This window comes from Belonocnema kinseyi, chromosome 4 (genome assembly GCF_010883055.1).
Source record: "Belonocnema kinseyi isolate 2016_QV_RU_SX_M_011 chromosome 4, B_treatae_v1, whole genome shotgun sequence".
In the NCBI taxonomy this organism is placed as follows: domain Eukaryota; kingdom Metazoa; phylum Arthropoda; class Insecta; order Hymenoptera; family Cynipidae; genus Belonocnema; species Belonocnema kinseyi.
Genome location: NC_046660.1, coordinates 43,035,068 through 43,055,321, shown reverse-complemented (window position 1 = coordinate 43,055,321; position 20,254 = coordinate 43,035,068). Strand labels below are relative to the sequence as shown.

The 20,254-nt window shown below is 25.0% G+C and overlaps 1 protein-coding gene across 3 annotated transcripts; it reads left to right on the top strand.

Moving 5' to 3' along the window:
- The first annotated feature begins 808 nt into the window (after positions 1–808).
- On the top strand, positions 809–20,179 carry LOC117170561. Of its 3 annotated transcripts, none has more exons than XM_033357394.1 (8): positions 809–1,048; positions 2,602–2,637; positions 8,381–8,553; positions 13,132–13,208; positions 13,288–13,386; positions 13,470–13,562; positions 15,526–15,763; positions 19,914–20,179. In XM_033357394.1, exons 1-8 carry the CDS (start codon positions 1,046–1,048, stop codon positions 20,149–20,151), a joined length of 957 nt encoding a protein of 318 aa, XP_033213285.1. In that variant the 5' UTR covers positions 809–1,045; the 3' UTR covers positions 20,152–20,179. The 3 variants fall into 3 exon arrangements, with proteins under 3 accessions (XP_033213285.1, XP_033213283.1, XP_033213284.1); XM_033357392.1 differs by having other exon boundaries at positions 13,282–13,386; XM_033357393.1 differs by lacking the exon at positions 809–1,048 and adding an exon at positions 1,447–1,553 and having other exon boundaries at positions 13,282–13,386.
- The last annotated feature ends 75 nt before the right edge of the window (positions 20,180–20,254 follow it).

Sequence of the window (20,254 nt, the reverse complement as noted above, 5' to 3'; positions counted from 1 at the left end):
CGACCCTGAATTTTGAATTGAAAAATGTTAGTTTTAAATCAATAATGGAATAGTTAAACAATTAATCTCCCACAAAATGAAACAAATTTCCAACTAAAATGAGGAATCTTTAACTAGAATAATTAAATTTTCAACCCAGAAGATTAATTATTACAAAAAAAGACAAATCTTCAACTAAGATTGATTAATTTGCAAACAAAGATCGAATAGTTAACTTTTTAGTTACAAAAATTAACGTTCAACGAAACAGATAATTTTTCACCTAATATAATCGAATATTTAACTGGAATGATAACACTTTCAGTTATAAAAATTAATTTTTAACAAACAAAAAACGAATTTTAAACCAAATAATTGAATTTTTCAACTAAAAAAGATAAATTCTTAACATTAAATTAAATAGTTAAAGTTTTTACGAAAAGGATTAATTTTCTACCAAAAAGGCGATTTTTCAACAAAATGCGTAGTTAAATTTTGTATTAAAAAATATCAATTTTAACCAAAAAGATACATTTTTAACTAATGTGGTGGGATATTCAACTGGATTATTGAAATATTTCGTTATAAAATGTAATTTTCAGATAAAAAATAAACGAATTTTCAACAAAAAAAGGCAAATTTCCAACAAAAACTTGTATTTATTATTATTACCCCAGACACCCCAGGTCCCCTTTCCTCGTACGCGCCTATGTCTTCACCCATACCGAAAAAATCCACTCACCCACTACATCTTCTCCTCCTTCTCCTCATATCCATACAGACTCTCTCGTCTTTCGTATCCTTCAACCCCCACTTCCACCTGTTTCGCTGAGCAAGTTTGAACACGTTTAGTGCACGCTGGTTCTCGCGATTAGTCATCACGTTAGTCTGCAGGTGAACTTTCAAGTGAAACAAGGGAGACCCTCCAAAAATCGGGTTTTGCTGGCTTTTGCGAATGAAGTACCGCAGGAAAGTTATTGTTTTACCCTTCGGTGCCCATAATTTCTACAGTGCCTTACATCCTCTTCCCGACAAGTGATCGCCGTGCCTTTTACGTCGACTGAAAATGGTAAGAAATGTCAAAATACTAGATTGTGTATAAAATCATTAAAATCTGTCACTGATCGTATCGGGATCAATAATCTTCTACGATTCTATAACGTCGATTGGAACTTTCGCGAATCTGATTCCGATTTTTCTTTCTTCTGTTTCGGTGGAGATCCCGGTACCCCCGGTACCAGTTTAGTGATCTCGGAGCCATCGTTCGCGCTTAGTCATCGACCTGTGATGTCAATTTCTCAGAAATCGCTCACATCCAATCTCTACAGTTTATAGCCAGGCAGATTATTTTTCTTTGTCTTTTATTTTTAGCGTAAAAGTAACGAGTTTTCATGATCCGAGATTGTTAAGTGACCTTCCAATTCCGGATCATCTTTCCCGCATAAACTTGCATCGACTTGCATGCTGCATGTGGTTTCGCTTTCGTTTTTCACGCTGCATCCCCTTTTTCAAACTACTCTTTCATTTTCGGTTCCTCCAATGAAAATATTCTAGTTATCATCAAAATTCCAATGGTAAAAGAGATTATATTATTATTTACTAAGTGAATTATTTTTTTTTGCACTTTTTAAATTTTTCGATTGGTAATTGGCGCAATTTGGTCTTCTTTGTTCAAAATTGTAAAAATATTTCTGATTTTAATATTTATACAGAAACAACGTAAACTTAAAGCATAATAAAACGCAAATTGCGAAGTTGACGCAATGTTTGTTATTGGTTCACTGTGCACAAACATGACTCAGAATGCAGAAAAAAATATAGATATGAATCAAAAACTGATTAGGAATAGTATCTTTTGTTTTCTAATCAGATCAAAACATCTTTTGTGAAAGACACATTTCTCCAAGGTTAATGATCCGATGACGCAACAAGCTATCAAGTCTGCGTATCCAGTATTCATTATGAGTTTATTTTTTGCAAAAACGCTTTATTCGAATCTTTTTGCAAAATTGGAAAAATTAATCATTTTTATTTATATTTTAACCTGTAAACCAAGTACCTTTTGTTTTTCTTCGTTTCTTTTGTTCCCTTTGTTATTAAATATTAATTTGTCTAAGGATTTTTCTTTTGAAATTTTTCATTTCAGCTTTTGTTACTTTTTTATTACTATATTTATTATTCCAATAGGTGATTAACGTCAAAATAATTTGATTAAAAACACTATTACTATCTAGCAACTTATTTGTTAACAAATTTGGTTTAAAAAAAAATTATATTCCTAAAAGATCGTATCAATAGATTCTAATTCAGGGTTGTTGCCAGGTGGTAGAATCTTTTTCACCAAGGTCAAAATCATAGAAAGTTTCTATTGTCGAGAAATGGCGTGTTTTCTTTCAATAACTCACACATTTTATCATTTATTTCTTTGTAAATTATACTTATTTGCATTATTTTTAAATTAATATTATTTACAGAATAAAATTTTTTATTTCATTTTTTAAAAACAATACGAATTTATTCTTCTGAAAAATCTTAATTATCCTTTTTAAAAATTTTAAACAATTGTAAATTATTTTAAGCTGCAAATGCTTTTTGGTAACTATTTTTCTTTTTTTATTACAGGCGATTGGATATTTCATACTCTTTTTATGCGCGTTGGTAAGTCACTTTTTATTTTGCTTCTTACCATTTCTATTATTTTAAGGAATTTTTGTGTTTTATAATTTGCACTGCTCCTAGAGGTGGATTTTTTTACATCATTTTACATGCCATAAAGAGAGAAATAATACTTTTTAGAAATAATCTTAATAACAAACTTGTAAATCAGTAGGTGAAAATAATTTTGTTTGCTTTTTTTCAATTTTCCTTTTTTGTTTTATAGAGTGAACTATTTTTAAGTCGTCGTTAGTTGAAAATTCAACTCATTTGGAAAAGTCACCCTTTTTGACGGAATTTAACTGCTTTTGATTAAAATATTAAAATATTTTTGTGTTGAAATATCAACTAATAAATTTTTTATCGAGTATCAATCTTTTTTTAAAATTAAAATTGAATTACCCGTTTGAAAGTTACTTTTTAAATAAAAATTGTTTCGATTGAAGATTCATCGTCTTCATTGAAAATTCATCTCTAGTTGAAAAATAGGATTTTTTTTGCAAATAATTTTTTTCTTTGGTTGAAAATTAATTTTTTTAAACCCAACTATCATAGTTGAATATCCCATCATTATGGTTAAAAGCTTCTTTTTTGTTGAATATTAATTATTCAAATAAATAGTTTTTATTTGAAAAATTATCTTTTTTAGTAGAAGATTCGCCTTTTTTAGTCAAAATTAATCTTGCTTGAAAATGTAACTATTATATTTGATCATTCATAACTTTGTTTGCAAATGTAACTTTTTTTGGAAAAAAATTGTTTTCTTTTTGTTGAAATTTTTTTTAAGCCGCAGTTGAAATTTTCATTTCTGTATTTGAAAATTAATTTCTTTAACTGAAAATTTAACTATTCAATTTTTCTTTTTTAGTGGAAAATTAATTCAGATTCAACTACTATTTCAGTTAAAGATTAATCATTTTAGTTCAATATTAATATGTTTTGTTTGAAGTGTAACTATTTCGTTGCAAATATCAACAATTTTTTTGCAATTTTTCTCTCCCTCGACTGAAAAATCTTTCTTAGTTGAAAATTCAACCCATTTTGAAAAATAGGAGTTTTTGGTGGGTATTTAATCTACTTCTTTCAAAATTAATCTATTTTGTAAAATATTCAAGTATTCCAGTTAAATAGTTGAAAACCCATATTTTAATATTGGAAGTTAAATTCTTTTATTAAAATTTTATCATTTTGGTCAAATTTTTTATTGTTAATTTTGTTTACTGGAAAGTTCAAATACACTCATTTGGCTGAAAAATATTATTTTTTAGTTCAAAATTTAACTTTTCGTTTGATAATTCATTTATTTTATTCAAAGATCGGTTTTTTTTATAGAAAATTAAACTTTTTGATAAAAAATTCAACTATTTGGTTGATACTTAATGTATGATGTTGAGCAATCGTATTTTTTTGGTAGAAAATTAACATTTTTTTCTTTTATTTTAAAATATGCCAGTTGAAGATGCATTATTTTAGTTGAAAATTCAACTATTACTTGGAAAATTCATGTATTTTGTTGAAAAATCGTCTTTTTTGCTAGAAAATTAATCTTCATGTTTAAAAAATAATCTCTTTTTTGGGAAATTCATCTTTTTGGTAAAAAATGAAACTACTTTGTTGCAAGTCAAACCCTTTTGTTAAAAAATCATGATTTTTTTAACTGAAAAATTCTACTATTTGGTTAAAAATTCATCTATCTTGTTCAAAATGCAATATTTTTGCTAAAAAGGTTAGGAATTTGATTTTTTTATAGTTAATAGAATTATGTAATTATTTAATTAATCGATTCTGCTGCTATATTTAAAAATATATTAGAATGCAATTTGTAAAAGCTTTCTAATTTAAACATATTAATTGAATACCTGGAAACTGAAAAAGACAAACATTATTTACAATAAACTTGCGAAATTGTATACATATTCTGAGCCGACTGTTTTAAACAATGCGAAATATTTGAATGGCTCCGTACTGTAAACAATTTTACCTGGAAAAAACCTGGATTTGTCAGGGAATTTTTTCCCCGGATTTGAGTAGACACCCTGCTACTCAAAAAAGGCATAAATTTATAATTTCACTTTATTACGGAAGAAATTTAAATCCACCTCTATAAAATTTGTTGTACATGCACGTGAGTTTAGCTGATTTTGAAAGTTTCACAACTAGGTACAGAATAGAATGCATCGATTTACAAATTACTATCGTATTTTTACTGATTATTCAAAACGTTTTAAAAAATTACGTAAGTATTTACATTATTTTTTGTTGTTTTACTGTTGAATATATATATGTCTTTTTGAACATTGACTCCTTAAGTGTGCTTTTTTTTAAATTAGTAAATTAAAAAAAGATCAGGGTTATTATAATGATTATCATGAATATATGTTAATAATTTTTGTATAACATTTTATAAAATCAGTCAAATAAAACATTTCTTTGACGAAATACATACTCTGATCATTTTTTAAATAAATGTGATACTTAATTAAATGGTGGATTGGCTCCATTTCGGCCAGTTTAAATCTAAAATTGATATTACTGCTTTTGATTGATGTGTCTGAAATTCAAACGAAAAATTGTTTTTCGCTTAAAAAACTTGAGTTGAGAAAAAATACTTCGCTCTCATTTGAGCGTTCGAGACTTGAGTACAGTTATTTAATTTTAATACGAAATCCGGATTTTTTTAAAGACTTCAGTTAATTTGCAATAAAAATTAAAACTGGTCGGTGTTGCCTCTTCAACTCAAATATCTTGGGTGGAATTTTTTTTACCGGAAGGTGAAGTATTTCTGCGATTCACAAACGATAACCACTGCACAAGTAAAGATCGAAACACGACACGCGTGAAGAGTTTGAAAAAAAACCTGCAGGCTCTGCAAAAAATTTCCATAATTATCAATTCTAAATTAAACTTAAATGCAAATTCTATCAAAAAAAAGGATTTTTTTATGAATTTATAATACTTTTTCCCCAAATAATTAAACATATTTAATTTTAATACATAAGTACACAATCTGTAAGTCGTCCATTTTTTTAACCCTAATATTTTATGTGTTTTCATATTGTTGTAAATGAATTTATTTCATTTTAAATTATTTAAGCAAAACTCTTTCTCCGTGCGTCGATTTTCGACTTTGCACTAAACACGGAGAAAATACATTATTTCTCTTTTCACCAATTCTTCGGTTTTTTTTATTAATTTACGATTTGTTTTTTCAATGCAATTTTAATTAGCCGACAAATAAATTGTATTTTAAAATATTTTCACTAGCGCACTATTGGTTGAGAATTTTTCTCCGTGAATGCATGATTAACCATTCCAGTTATGGACACAATATGCTTAAATTAACACAGAATAAAAACTTCATTCTTCAAATACATCAAAATTTCTATTAATTAACACAACACCTTGTTAAACTAAAAATAGCATAGTGTGTCCTCGCTGATTTTATACTCGTAGTAAAATTAGATATGTATTTAAATTTTTTAGTGTCTGTTTCGTTAACATTGCACTACACTGTTAAAAAATAATTTGTTTGAAAAGAAACAAAATAAAACTGAAACTTTTAATATATATGAGTAAATTTTTTTACCTTATTTAAAGAAACAGTCTCTTTAAAAAATAAAATAAATATGAATTCAATACTATTATTTCGAATTTGAATCAATTTGAAATATGATATATAATTATAAATATTTTTAACATTGTAGCTGCTTATAAATTTTAAGAGAATTTTTTACTCGGATTTGAATCGAAAAAATTACAAGTAGACCAAAGATACTTATTTAAAAAATATAAGAATGACGGAATATTTTTAAAAAATTCTCTAGACCTTTATTTTATTTTCATATAGTGTCTACGCTGTTTCAAACATTTTTCTATATCTCCCCTCCCCCAAATGAGATTTAAATTTGGTCTACTTGCATTGAAAACGCTTCATGTAAGGTGTGGATTGGGAAAAATTAAGTTAACATATCTTTTTAAATTTACTTTTAATTCCGTGAATTCACAAAAGTGGACAGAAAAAAATGTCTCTGATAATTTCAACTTTTATTTTCGTTTCAAGTCATTTTTTTACAAGTTTTTTTTTTATCAAAGTACTTTATTTCAACAATTTGAAAAGGTGTAACATAAATCAAAAATGAATTTATTAATGAAATTCTCAGAAAAACTCTTCCCTCTTTTTTCAGTTTTTTTAGAGAATTTCCGAGAATTTCATTTTCCATTTTTAAATATTTAAATTTAGAGGCATTTTTATTCTCTTGCTACTAAATTATGCAATAACTGTTAAGTTTCGAAAATCGATATCATGCCATTTCATAACATTGTGGAATCAATCATATTCGTGTTTGCGAATAAGATGTAAATAATAAAAGCACTAAAAATTTGTCGGTTTGCAAGATTATCAAAATTTTCAGAAATTCATAAATTAAATTCATTTTTTCCATCTTCAGGTCGTGCTTGGCCACGCTTCATGGTATTTTAATAAAACGATCTTATCGAAACTTGACAATTAATCCTTTTGTAGTCAACATGATGTTTATAGTCAAGCGAAGGAGCACTGAAGGTGCTTATTCGAAGACGATTGATTTCACCTCGTGTTTATCGTTAAATCATCAATTTGGAAGAAGTAGCGGGGAAAAAGAAGGGTAAGAAATACTTCTAAAATGGCAAATTACAACTAACGCTTTGCGTTTGGAATTAAAAGATTAGCGACCACAGAGATCAGCATGATTGATTTTATCTGTCTAAAAATTAACTTGAGTCTAATCAGGACTTGATTCTCCTCACAATTAAAATTTCTTTTTTTCATCACATCGTGGTTTGAAAAAGGAACCAAAGCGACGAAAAATTTGAAATGTAAAATTGATTTAATTGTGCTTCATCTCTGTGTGTAGAATCGAAATTATTCCTTGATAACATTATGATTTGCCACTTTGAAATTAGCCTTGAAAATTGGGATGTTAATTTTGCCTTGAATTTTGACTTGGAAAATAATCATGTTCATTTTAAATCATTTTGCTTTGATACTTTTTAGAGCCAGCACAGCGGTAGATTTTTGTCGTCAAATCTGATTGAATCATTCAGACATTGACTGCAATAACGATAACAAAAGTTTCGGAAAATCCTGGAACGAGATTGCAAAAATAAGAATCATTAATATAATAATAACTTGTACCAAGTTCAAGACTTGAATGCTCGTGTCTAATCAGGTTTTCTGTCTACAGTGCCAATCCAATTTTTTTTCAGTACGCAGCTAGAGAAAATTTAATATTGGAATATTCTCTATTAAAAATAAACAATGATTTAACAATCGATAAATTACGTTTAATTGATTTTAGCATTCGCGAGTTATCAGGTTTCTTTTTGTTGAAACATATTTTAGTTGATGATTTTTTCAGCAAACATTCTATAATTCATATACATTTTTTCACTGTTTTTATTATTTGCTTTTATATTCTACAAAGTTATGCAATTGGTTATTAATTTAGACCACGTTTCCATCTTTATTAGCTCACGTTAAAAATTGACCCCTCGAAATAAAAACATTTTAAACATATTTAATTGATTTAAACAAATTAAATATATTTAATTCCTATATCTGATAATTCATAAATGTTATGTATATATTTTATATACAACTGTCTAATTAAAAAAAAAATTTAATGTGTGATGGTAAAATGAATTGATGGAAACTTGGTCAAATCATTGATTGGTTAGATCCATTAATTCCAATTGTTACAATTTCCAGGCGACAACTAATGCAATATCTACGTGCAATGGGGACAGCGATTGTCCCGATAACCAATACTGCTATGATGTATCACAACATTGTGTAAATTACACAAAATGTAGCAGATACAACCGCCATGAAGGCAAAGACCATGCTCGTCATCCTTCGCAGTGCGGCTCCTGCTTGTCAGGGTAAGTTAATTTTAAATCCAGGGTTGGCCGAAGTCACTTTTAGTCCATTTTAAAAAAATTTCAAAGGATTTTAAAGGATTTGACATATTTTAAGGTATTTTCACGAGTTTAAAGAGATTTCAAAGTCTTTTGATGATTTTATGGCACTTTAAAAAAGTACAATGTATTTTCAAGAGCTTTAAAAAGTTTCAAGGTATTTGAAAGTATTTTAAATATTGAACTGTATTTTTTTTAATTTCAAGAAATTTCAAGAGCTTTAAGAACTTCTAAGAAATTTCAAAGGATTTTAAAGATTTTCGGTCATTTTTTTAAAATTCCAAGGTTATTTCAAGAGCTTAACAAAATATTGCAGGGTATTTTAAAAGAATGTAAAACATTTTGAACAGATTTCAACAATTTGAAGGGATTTCAAAGTATTTTAGGACATTTTAGGTATATTAGGACATTTTCAAAAATTCCAAGGAATTTCAAGTGGTTTCAAAAGATTTCAAAGTTTTTTTTTCCAATTTTAAGACATTTTTAGAAATTCCAAGGTATTTTTAAGAGCTTTAAAAAGTTCCAAGGGATTTGAGAGTATTTAAAATATTTAACTGTATTTTTGAAGATTTCAAGAAATTTTAAGAGCTTTTAAGATGTTTTAAAAAATTTTAAAGGGTTTTAATGATTTTAGGTCATTTTGGAAATTCCAATGTATTTTTAAGCGATTTAAAAAGTTTCAATGTATTTGAAAGTATTTTAAATATTGAACTGTATTTTTTAAAATTTCAATAGCTTTAAGAACTTTTAAAAATTTTCAAAGGATTCGAAAGCTTTTAGGTCATTTTTAAAAATTCCAAAGTATTTTCAAGAGCTTTAAAGAGTTTCAAGGAATTTAAAGGATTTGAAATATTTTAGGGTATTTTCACGAGTTTAAAGAGATTTCAAAATTTTTCTAAGTCTTGATGATTTTATGAATTTTAACAAAAATTACAAGGTATTTTCAAGAGCTTCAAAAATATTTTAAAAGAATGTAAAACATTTTGAATAGATTTCAACAATTTGAAAGGTTTTTAAAGTATTTAAAATATGTTAGGACATTTTCAAAAATTCCAAGAAGTGGTTTCAAAAGATTTCAAAGTTTTTTTCTCCAATTTTAGGGCATTTTTAGAAATTCCAAGGTATTTTTAAGAGCTTTAAAAAGTTTCAAGGGATTTAAAAGTATTTGAAATATTTAACTCTATTTTTGAAAATTTTAATAAATTTCAAGAGCTTTTAAGAAGTTTTAAAAAAAATCAAAGGATTTTAAAGATTTCAGGTCATTTTTTTAAATTCCAAGGAATTTCAAGAGGTTTAAAAAGTTACAGAAGATTTCAAAACTTTTTTCTTTAATTTTAGGGCATTTTTTAACCTTGATTTTTAACTTTGATTTTAACCCGTTTTTTAAAGAATTTTTCAAATTGTGATTTTTAAAATTATTATATCATTCAGTTGAGAATTCTTAATTCAAAAATCTTTTACTTTAAAAATTTAAATTTTTTATTTTTAAAAACATATTTTAATTAAAAGAATCGAAAATGCAATTTTTTAAAGGCTTAAAAAATTAAAATGAGAAGCTTTTAAAATCGAAGACTTTTTAATAAAAAACAGGGTAACTGGGAAACCGGGATTATTACGAATTTTCAGAAGAAAAATCTGCCCAAGTTCAATTTTAACCGGTTTTCAAATAATTAAAGTGCAGTTTTGAAGATTTAAACAATTAAAAATTAAAAGCATTTGAAGTTGTAATTTTTAAATAAAAAACAGTTTTATTTTATCAACTGTAAATATAAATAAATAAATTATTTTTAAAATGGATCTGTACTTCAAGTATAGAAATCTGAACAATAATTAATTTGAACAAACAATTCTAGATCCGTTTAAAATGTGAGAATTTCCAGATTGTAACTGTTTCAATTCGAAAGTCTCAATAAGAATTGAAATTAATCTATCATTTATTCCGGTAATTTAATTATTAAATAAAAATTTTCATGATTTATCAATAATATATTTTTAATTCAGAGTTCCTTTATATTATTCTTTATATTAAATTTAATAAATAAATTTATTAATATATTCTATTAATTTTCTTGGCCATTAAAAAATGTAAACGTGCGTTCTACTTCGTTCAACTTGAAAATAAATCCATAATAAGTCATAATTAAAGGTTTTTATTAAATTAAAAATATTGTTTAATTCTAAATTACTTCATTTTTAATTCATTTCATTTAAGAAATGTTAATTCAGAAAAAGAATAAGTATTTAATATTGAGCAATATTTTACTTTTCATTTAAGACGAGTAAATTTAAACCAAATATATAAAAGAAAACAATTTTAAACTGAATTGTTTTACATAGAAACCTTTTAATCTTTAGATTTTCAAAGAACTTTTAAACTTCAGAACTTCTAAATATATTTGAAAATTAATCGAAATTTTCCCACAATTTTTGAAAATCCTGAAAATTTTGAAAAATCATTACAATCTTCCATGTTCTTGATAATTTTTGAAATCTCTTAAAATCTTCTTAAACTTTCTATTAAAATAATTTGTCAAAGTGAAAAATCATTTTCAATTTTCCTGAGAATCATAAGAAAATTTTTTATTCTTTTGAAATCTTTCACAACTATGAAAAAAATTAAATTTTTTTTAAACTTGCAGGATTTTCTAAAAGTTATAGAAAAAATGCAATTCATTTTGAAAACTATTTAAAGTTCCGTAAAAATATTCAAAAATTATTTTGAATTTGAAAAAATTTAAACCCACTTCTAGATTTCTCAAGATTTTGAAATAAAATTTTCAAGCTTTTAAAGGATGCCTAGATTACTTAAAATAAAAATAATTTGAGAACTGTTAAGTTGAAAAAATTATTTATATTTTTGGAACTTAATCTGAATCTTTGAACTCTATAATTGGTAAAAGTTCTAAAATTTGCAGTTTATTTGCATTTGCAGTTTATTTGCATTTCATTGAACATTTATAAATTGAAAAGTGTTAGTACCTTTCACCTGGTACGTGTACATTTTGGAGCATTTGAATACACAATTTTTGAATTAAAAACTTTTAAGCTTCAATTTTGTTGTTTATTGTTTATTACTTTATGTGGAAAAATGTTTAGAATATATTTTGATTTTTCAAATTTCATTGGCCGTGAAAAATGTTTGCGAACCGGGAAATGAGCGCGATTTTTTTCGATTAAAACGGCCATCCTGTTTAAAAAAGATTACAATGAAGTTTTAATAGATTTCAATCATTTTATATGATTCTAAAAGATTTTTAAGATCTTAGAATAGTTTGAAAAAGTTTCATGAGGGTTTTAAAAAAATATCTTAGAATTTCAGAAAGTGTGGAACCAGTTTATAGGGCCTCTAAGGTTTTTGGTTATTTTAAAAGATCCCAGGTTATTTGATTAAATTTTTTACAATTTCAAGAAATATCATATTACATGTAATTTTACGGGATTTTATAATTTTTGGATGGATTTTAGAAAATTTATTCATAAGAATGGGGGGGATTCGTGGGATTGAAAGATTTTCAAATATTTCAAGGTATCACGCCGAATATTTTAAGACATTTGAAAGATTTCAGTTTATTTGAAAAAAAAATGGAGGGAATTTTCAAGAGCTTTAAAATGTTTCAAGGATTTCAAAAGATTTGAAATATTTTAGGATATTTTGAAAAAATTCAGGGAACTGAAGCAGGGGATACTTGTTCTATTATTTGACAGCATTCTTTGTATTTTTTTACTATCATTCGAAAATAACAAGTGAATTTTAAAAATGATAAGACTATTTGATTTTTCAATTGATTCCAAAAAAATATTTGAAAATGTCAAAATGGCGGCTTTTTTTCTAAAAATTTTGGAAGTGGATTTTCACAAAAAAAAAGGTTTGAATTCTCCGTGAATCCTCATTAATTTATCTTAAATTCTCTTGACTTTTTGGAATTCACTTTCATTCTTATAAATTCACCCAATTCTATGGATTATTAAAATAGTTTTATTTTTTTTTATTTAATTAATCTTAAAATCACCTTTAATTCTTAGGCATTTTATAAAATACTTTTGAATTCCCTTAAGTTTTTCTAAACTAATTTCAACTTTATTGAACTCTTATGTCCATTTTTGCATCTTTTTGAATTGCTTTTGATTCACTTGAATTTTTTTAATTCGCCTTAACTTTGTATGACTTTTGAATCGAATCCTTTTGAATTATTTTAAATTCAAAAGAACATTCGTCACTTTTGGCGACTTTCTCGGTTTAAATAGGTTACTTTTTCACTTTTTTTTCGAGAAAATTGCGCTTTGGCAGTCTTGAGAAACAGGAAATAAAAAATTATAAATTTTAAGTTTAAATTGTTTTATTCAATTTATAAAAATTGAATATAAAAAACGGGACATGATTAGAATTTTGGTATTCAAATATTAATGGTCAGGGAAAATAAAAAATTAATCAGGAGATTTTTAAATTTTGTGGACATCCTGAAATCTTAATCAGAATTCCGATCTTCAAAATATCAAACCAAAATTTTTATTTCACGATATTCGATCAATTTTATGTTTCAGATACACAGCCGAGATATTATCGACTGGAGAAACGGCTGATGTTTGCTCAAAAACTCTAATTGCTCAAAATGGAGAAGGTATGAATTAACAAATAAATCTTATATCTCTATTATTTGGTAGTAAGTTTAAGAATTTAATTGTTATAATTAGTTCCAGAATCTATTATTAAGAAGAAGCCACTGCTCATTTGGCTGGGTTCTGCTACTGCAATATGCATTATAGCTGCAATTATTTTCCTGATTCTGATGAAAAAACGTAAGTCTTCAAAATTTATTTGAGGATTTTCTCAATTTAGAATAATTAATTTAGATATCTAAAATTAAAATTAAAATTTTTAGGAACAGGAAGTTTGTTAAATGCTCACATGAGAGATAATGGATGTCGGACGTGGACCAATATTTTCGGACCTAGTGCTCCTCCACTCGAAACTGGTAAATTGATTACTTAATAAATTTACAACTATCAATAGATTTTTAGCAATTTGAATTATATTAAAGGGAGTGAATTTTCAGGGATTTTTTTTAAAAGTTAAATTGAATTAATCTGTTTTGAACTATTTTGTGGAATTTTTTTATTTGATCTTTTTACTAAAGATAACTGTTTAATATTTGGTTGAAAATTTTGACTTTTTTGATAAAAGTCAATCTTCTGGACTGAAAATGAATTTTTTTTGTTGAAAAATTGATGATTTTAGTTAAAAACTCATCATTTTGGTTGAAAATTCAAGTATTTCAGTTGAAGATTCATCGTTTGAGTTAAAAATTCGTGGCCATGGTTGAAAATGATTTTTTCAGACAGAAAGTTTATTTATTCAATTGTTGTTTCACAATTTATATTTTTAATTTAAAATTCATGTATTATCTATCAAATTCGTCTTCTTTGGTAAAAATGAATCTTCTATTTCATTTTTGGTTGAAACTTTATCTTTTTCAGTTTTAAATTCAACTATTTCATTAGTTCAAAATCGAACTATTTACTCAAAAATTCTTCTTTTTTATTCAAATTAATTTATTCCACATGAAGATTCAACATTTTATATGGCAATTTATTGGTTATGTTGAAACTTCAACTATTTGGTGAGAATATGTATTTTTTAGTTGAAAATTTTACTTTTTTGTTAAAAATTCATATTCATTTTTTAAAAATAATCTTTCTTGTTTGAAAATTAATCTTCTTATTTGAAAATTATTCGTTTTGTTTGAAAATTCAGTTTTTTCCCTTAAAAATTCAAGTATTGCAATTAAATATTGATCAGTTTAGTAATTCATTAATATTTTTGGTTGAAAATAAAACTACTTGGTTAAAAGTTAATTTAAATTTGTTTTAAAAGTAAATCTGTTTTTTTTTTCATACTTTTTGGTTGAAAATTCAATTATTTGGTTTAAAAATTGTATTTTTTAGTTGAAAATTTTATTTTTTTGGTCAACATTCATATTTCTAATGAAAATGCATATTTATTTTGGAAAAATCTTCTTTCTTCGTAGAAAATTAATCTTCCTATTTGAAAATTATTTCGAATTGTTTGAAAATTGATGTTCTCCCCCCTTCCAAATTTAAGTATTGCAATTAAATATTGATCAGTTTAGTAATTAATCAATATGTTTGTTTGAAAATAAAACTACTTCGTTAAAAATTATTTTAAATTTGATTTAAAAATAAATCCGTTTTTTTTCTATTTCTTTTTGGTTGAAAATTTGTATTTTTTAACTGAAAGTTATACTTTTTTGTTTAAAATGCATATTTATTTTGGAAAAATAATCTTTCTTGTTTGAAAATTAATCTTCTTATTTGAAAATTATTCGTTTTGTTTGAAAATTCAGTTTTTTCCTTCATAATTCAAGTATTGTAATTAAATATTGACCAGTTAAGTAATTAATTAATATTCTTGGTTAAAAATTAATTTAAATTTGCTTTAAAAATAAATCTGTTTTTTGTTCTCTTCTTTCTTTTTGGTTGAAAATTCCACAACTCACTTAAAAATTGATCTATCTTTTTAAAAATTTAAATTTCTACTTGAAACGTCGGAACTTAAAGTGGTTTAAATTGAATTTAATACAGTAACCAAATTGTTTCATCTAAATATGCCATGAATTTGAAGTATAAGTAGATCAAATACAATTTTTTTTAAATATTCAAATTCATGGACCTTAGAGACAAATTCAAGAAATGGTTGATGTTTTTAGTTTTATTTAAATAATCTAGCGTTCTAAAATATTTAAGAATATTTTGCAATATTAATTAAATTTCTAGAAACGAAAAAAAAAAATTTATAATAAACTCGCGAAAAATTATACCGAGGAAAAATTTGAGATACATGGAAAAAATCTGGAATCAAGGGAATTTTTTTCCAGAATATGAGTAGATACCCGGTTAAATATTTAAATTTGATTTTAGGTGCCTTTATCGAGGTTGGAGAGTCCCAGCCCTATTCGGCTATTACCAACAACAACCATAATTACATGGACAAAAATAAATTGGTCTCAGCTACACCTTTTAATAGTCCCGACTGGATAAAATCCAATCCTGATTATGACGTTCAGGTGAACGACTCTCTTGATATTCCTGAACAGCCTGCTTCTCCACCAGCTCTGCCTCCCGAAGAAGATACCAATCCCAGTTCATGGACACCTCAGTAAGTTCATTATTTTTATAATTGCTGTTCAAAAGAATTATAATTTGAATTTAAAAGAAAAGAATTTTTTAAAATTCGTCTTCCAAGTCAAAATTCTTCACATTTTTTTTAAAGTTTCCTATTCTAAATTTTAGATAAAAAAAGAACTTCAAGAAGTTTTTAGATTAGAAGTAGTATTTCAAAGAAGAAATATTTCTGTATTATAATAGAAATTTTTCGCATTGTTTATTGCGAATTCATCTTTTTTTCTTTAATTAAAAATTTAACTATTTGGTTAAAATTTAAACTCTTTTGTTACAGCTTAATTTCTTTGGATGAAGATTGATTATTTTTATTTGAAATTCATCACTCGTTGAAAATGCAACCACTTTTTTGAAAATCAATTTATCTTTTTTTTTTTTTGGTAAAAATTAAACTATGTTTGAAAATGCAAATTTTTCATTTAAAAATATTTGTTTGGAAATGTATGTACTTTGTTAAAAATTCTACTTTTTTTGTTGTAGAAAATTAATCTTTATAGTTAAAGATTCATATTTTTGACATAAAAATTCAAATGTTCCAGTTAAATGTTTATCATTTTAGTTGAAAATTCACCTTTTAGGTTGGAAAGCTATTTGTTTGAAAATGTATGTATTTTGTAAAAAATTCGTCTTTTTTTGTAGAAAATTAATTTTTTAGTTGAAAATTCATATTTTTGACAAAAAATTCATCTTTTTCTCTGGTTCAAAATTCAACCATTTGGATGAAAATTTGTTTTTTTAAATTGAAAGTACATATATTTTGTTGAATATCAATTATTATTATTTTTTTTTTTTAGAAAATTATTTTTTCCTTGGAAAGTTAATATTTTTATTAGAAAATTCTTCTTTTAGGCTGAAAATTCAAATGTTCCAGTTAAATATTTATCATTTTAGTTTAAAATTCACCTTTTAGGTTGGAAATAAGATTATTTGTTTAAAAACAAAACTCTTTTACTTGAAAATTAATTTGTTTGGCGGAAGATTCATTATTTTACTTTAAAATTCTTTACTGGCTGAAAATGCAATTACTTTGTTGAAAATATTTTTTTTTAATTCAACTATTTGGTGGGAAATTGATATTTTGCATTTAAAAAAGTAACTATTTGTTTGAAAATGTATGTATTTTGTAAAAAATTCGTCTTTTTTTTAGAAAATTAATTTTTTAGTTGAAAATTCATATTTTTGACATAAAATTCAACCATTCCAGTCAAAGATTTATCATTCGAGATACAAATTCATCAGTTTGGTTAAAAAATAATGTCTGTAACTGAAAATTTAACTATTCTGTTTTTGTGTGGAAATTCATCTTTTCTAGTTCAAAATTCAGTCATTTGGTTAAAAATTTGACTTTTTAAATTAGAAGCTCACGTATTTTGTTAAAAAATAAATTTTTTGTAGAAAATTACCTTTTTCTTTGAAAGGTAATCTTTTGACAAGTTAGCTATTTGAAATTTTTTTTCTTCGGATCTTTTTTGGTTGAATATTATTTTTTAAATGAAACCATAGTTGAACATTCTTTTTTTGACTAAAAAATTTAATTATTCAATTTTTAATTAAAGATTATCTTTTTTTATTTGAAAATTCGATTTCTTTTTTGGGAGAAATTAATCTTCTTGGTTGAAAATTAATCTTTTTGTTCAAAAATTTAATTATGCTAGTTGAAGATTCATCATTTCAGTGAAGAATTCGTCTTTCTGGCTTAAAATGCAACTATTCTAGTTAAATATTAACAATTTTATTCGAATTTAATCTTCTTGTTTAAAAATTTATCTTTTTGGTTAAAAGTTCAAGTGTTCTATTTAAACACTTCTTCTTTTAGTTAAAAAATAATGTTTTTGGTTTAAAATTTAACTATTCCAGTTGAAGATTCAAAATCTCATTTAAAAATTCATCCCTTTGGTAGAAAATTGATCTATTTTGTTGAAAATCCATTTCTTGTTTGAAAATAAACTATTTTGTTGAAAATTCAACTGTTTCGTTAAAAATTGATCTATTTGTTTGTAAATGTAACTGTTTTTTGTTGAATTCGAATTTTGTGTTTGTTTGAAAATTCAACAATTTGGTTATAAATGTAATTATTTTTATTGAAGACTCAACAATTTTCTACACCAATCACCTTTTTTAACTTGATAACTCAACTCTTTTGTTAAAAATTTGTCTTTGGGTTGAAAATGCTTATCTTTTGTTGAAAATTCAATTGTTTTGTCGAAAGATTATCTTTTTTTGGTCGACAATGATCTTATTTTTTTTTTGTAGAAAATTCAACTATTTGCTTGAAAATTTATATTTTCGGGTTGTAAGTTCAACTGCTTTATAGAAAATTCATTTTTTTTTGGCTCAAAAATTCAAAAATTGATTTGAGATTTGAAGAATTTCCAGATTTTAACATTAAAAATGAAACTGTTTCAATTGGAAAGCCTTACTAGTTAAACAAATGTAAACGCCCGATTTAAATTTTATAAACTATTTTGAATTTTAAAATAACTTCAAAATAATGTAATCATAATTAAAGGCTTTTATTAAATTTAAAATATTGTTTTAATCTAAAATTGTAAATTTTTTATTTAAGAAAAATAACAATTGCTTAATATTTAGAAATGTTTGGGAAATGAATTTCCATGTCAAATCAGTAATTGTAAATCAAATTTTCAAAACTAAACTTTGAATATTACAATTTTAATTTTTCTATTAAAAGAAAAATCATTTACAAGTAAATTTCTTGAATTTTAGTGTACAATAAATATTACATACTTATTGTTTCTAAACAAAAATGCGAGTAAGTTGAAGAGATACCTAGATGGCCTGAAAAGATTCAAAATTAATTAAAAATTGAAAAAAATTTCGAATATTTTAGAAGCTTTTAAATAATAATCAAAGGCTTCAAAAGAATAAAAAACATTTTCTTAAGATGCATAGGAATGTTGAAAATGACTTTATTTTAAAAAATTAATTAAAAAATAATATATGAAAAGATTTCGAAATTTGTCAGAAATTAATCTAGAAGATTTTAGGGCAATATTTTTTTTATTTTGCAAGATGTAAAAAGATTTTTAGGAAGAATTCGAATCATTTTAAAAGATGTCTTTTTAATTAAAAATTCTTTTCTAAAAAAGAAATTTTTTTAATTAAAATTCATTCATTCCAGATGAAGATTCAACATATAAACAAACATTTTTGGAAGAATTCGAATCGTTTTAAAAGATGTCTTTTTAATTTAAAATTCATGTGTTTTCTATCAAATTCGTCTTCTTTGGTAAAAATGAATCTTCTATTCTGTATTTGGTTAAAACTTGATATCTTTTAGTTGAGAATTAAACTATTTGTTTGAAAATTTGTCTCCAAGTATTTGACAATGCAAATATTTCGTTTAAAATTCATGTATTTTGTTGAAAAATCGTCGCTGTGGTAAGAAAAATATTCTTTATTGTTGCTAATAAGACTACTTAGTTCAAAATTGAAGTCTTTTTTCAAAAACACATCTTTTTGATTAAAATTTATTTATTCCAGATGAAGATTTAACATATTGGTTTCGTTAAAAATTCAACTATTTGGTTGATATTTTGTACTTTTTAGTTGAAAATTTAACTTTTTAGTTAAAAATTCATTTTTTTAATGTATTGAAATTAAATATTGACCAGTTTAGTAATTAATTCATCTTTTTGGTTGAAAACAAAACATTATAATATATGAAAAAATCTCGAAACTTGTCAGAAATGAATGTGGACAATTTTAGGGAAATATTTTTTATTTTACAAGATGTAAACAAAAATTTTGGGAACAATTCGAATAAATTAAAACAAATGTTTAAGAGAAGTTTTGAAAAATAAAATTAAAAAATACTTTTAAATTTTAATAAATTAAAAATATGTAGATGTTTCAAGATTTTGAAATAAAATTTTGAAGCCTTTTAAGAATTTTTAAATTATTAAAAATGAAAATAATTTTACTTTCAATTTAAGAAGTGTTCAGTTTGGGAACAAAAATGTCTTCGTTCAAGTTTTCATATTTCTAACTTGAAGCTATTAATTTAGTGTAATGTTTTTCCAAATATTAGAAAAATAGTGTAATCTTGTCCAAGGCATCCAGACAGAATAATAACAAAGTTAATAAACCTCCAATTTCTTTTCCAGGCAAACAACTGGACCCATTTCAAGTCGACCGTTCTCACAGTTTAGTGCAGAACGCGACAATGCCATGAATGCTGTTTTAGTCCAAAGAAATTGTCCGACTGCCACACCGATCTCAGAAAATGGCGACTCGACTTCCGAAGCCACAGACTCGCAGAGTCATTCGGATCATAGAGGACCGAATATTCTAATAAGTCAGAAAATCACCATGAACGTAAACGTTCTCAATGGCGATTTTTAATCATCACCGATGACATAATAATGCATGCAATGATTAGTGAGATAAACATAATCAGACGTAAACATAATCAGTCATGAATATAAATATAAATTAGGCATATATA

Bases quoted from the DNA above. Each gene is read 5' to 3' on its own strand.
- LOC117170561 (XM_033357392.1), top strand. The intron at 13,563-15,525 runs GTAAATTGATTA...ATTTGATTTTAG, and splicing joins TGCTCCTCCACTCGAAACTG to GTGCCTTTATCGAGGTTGGA. The intron at 15,764-19,913 runs GTAAGTTCATTA...TTTCTTTTCCAG, and splicing joins CCCAGTTCATGGACACCTCA to GCAAACAACTGGACCCATTT.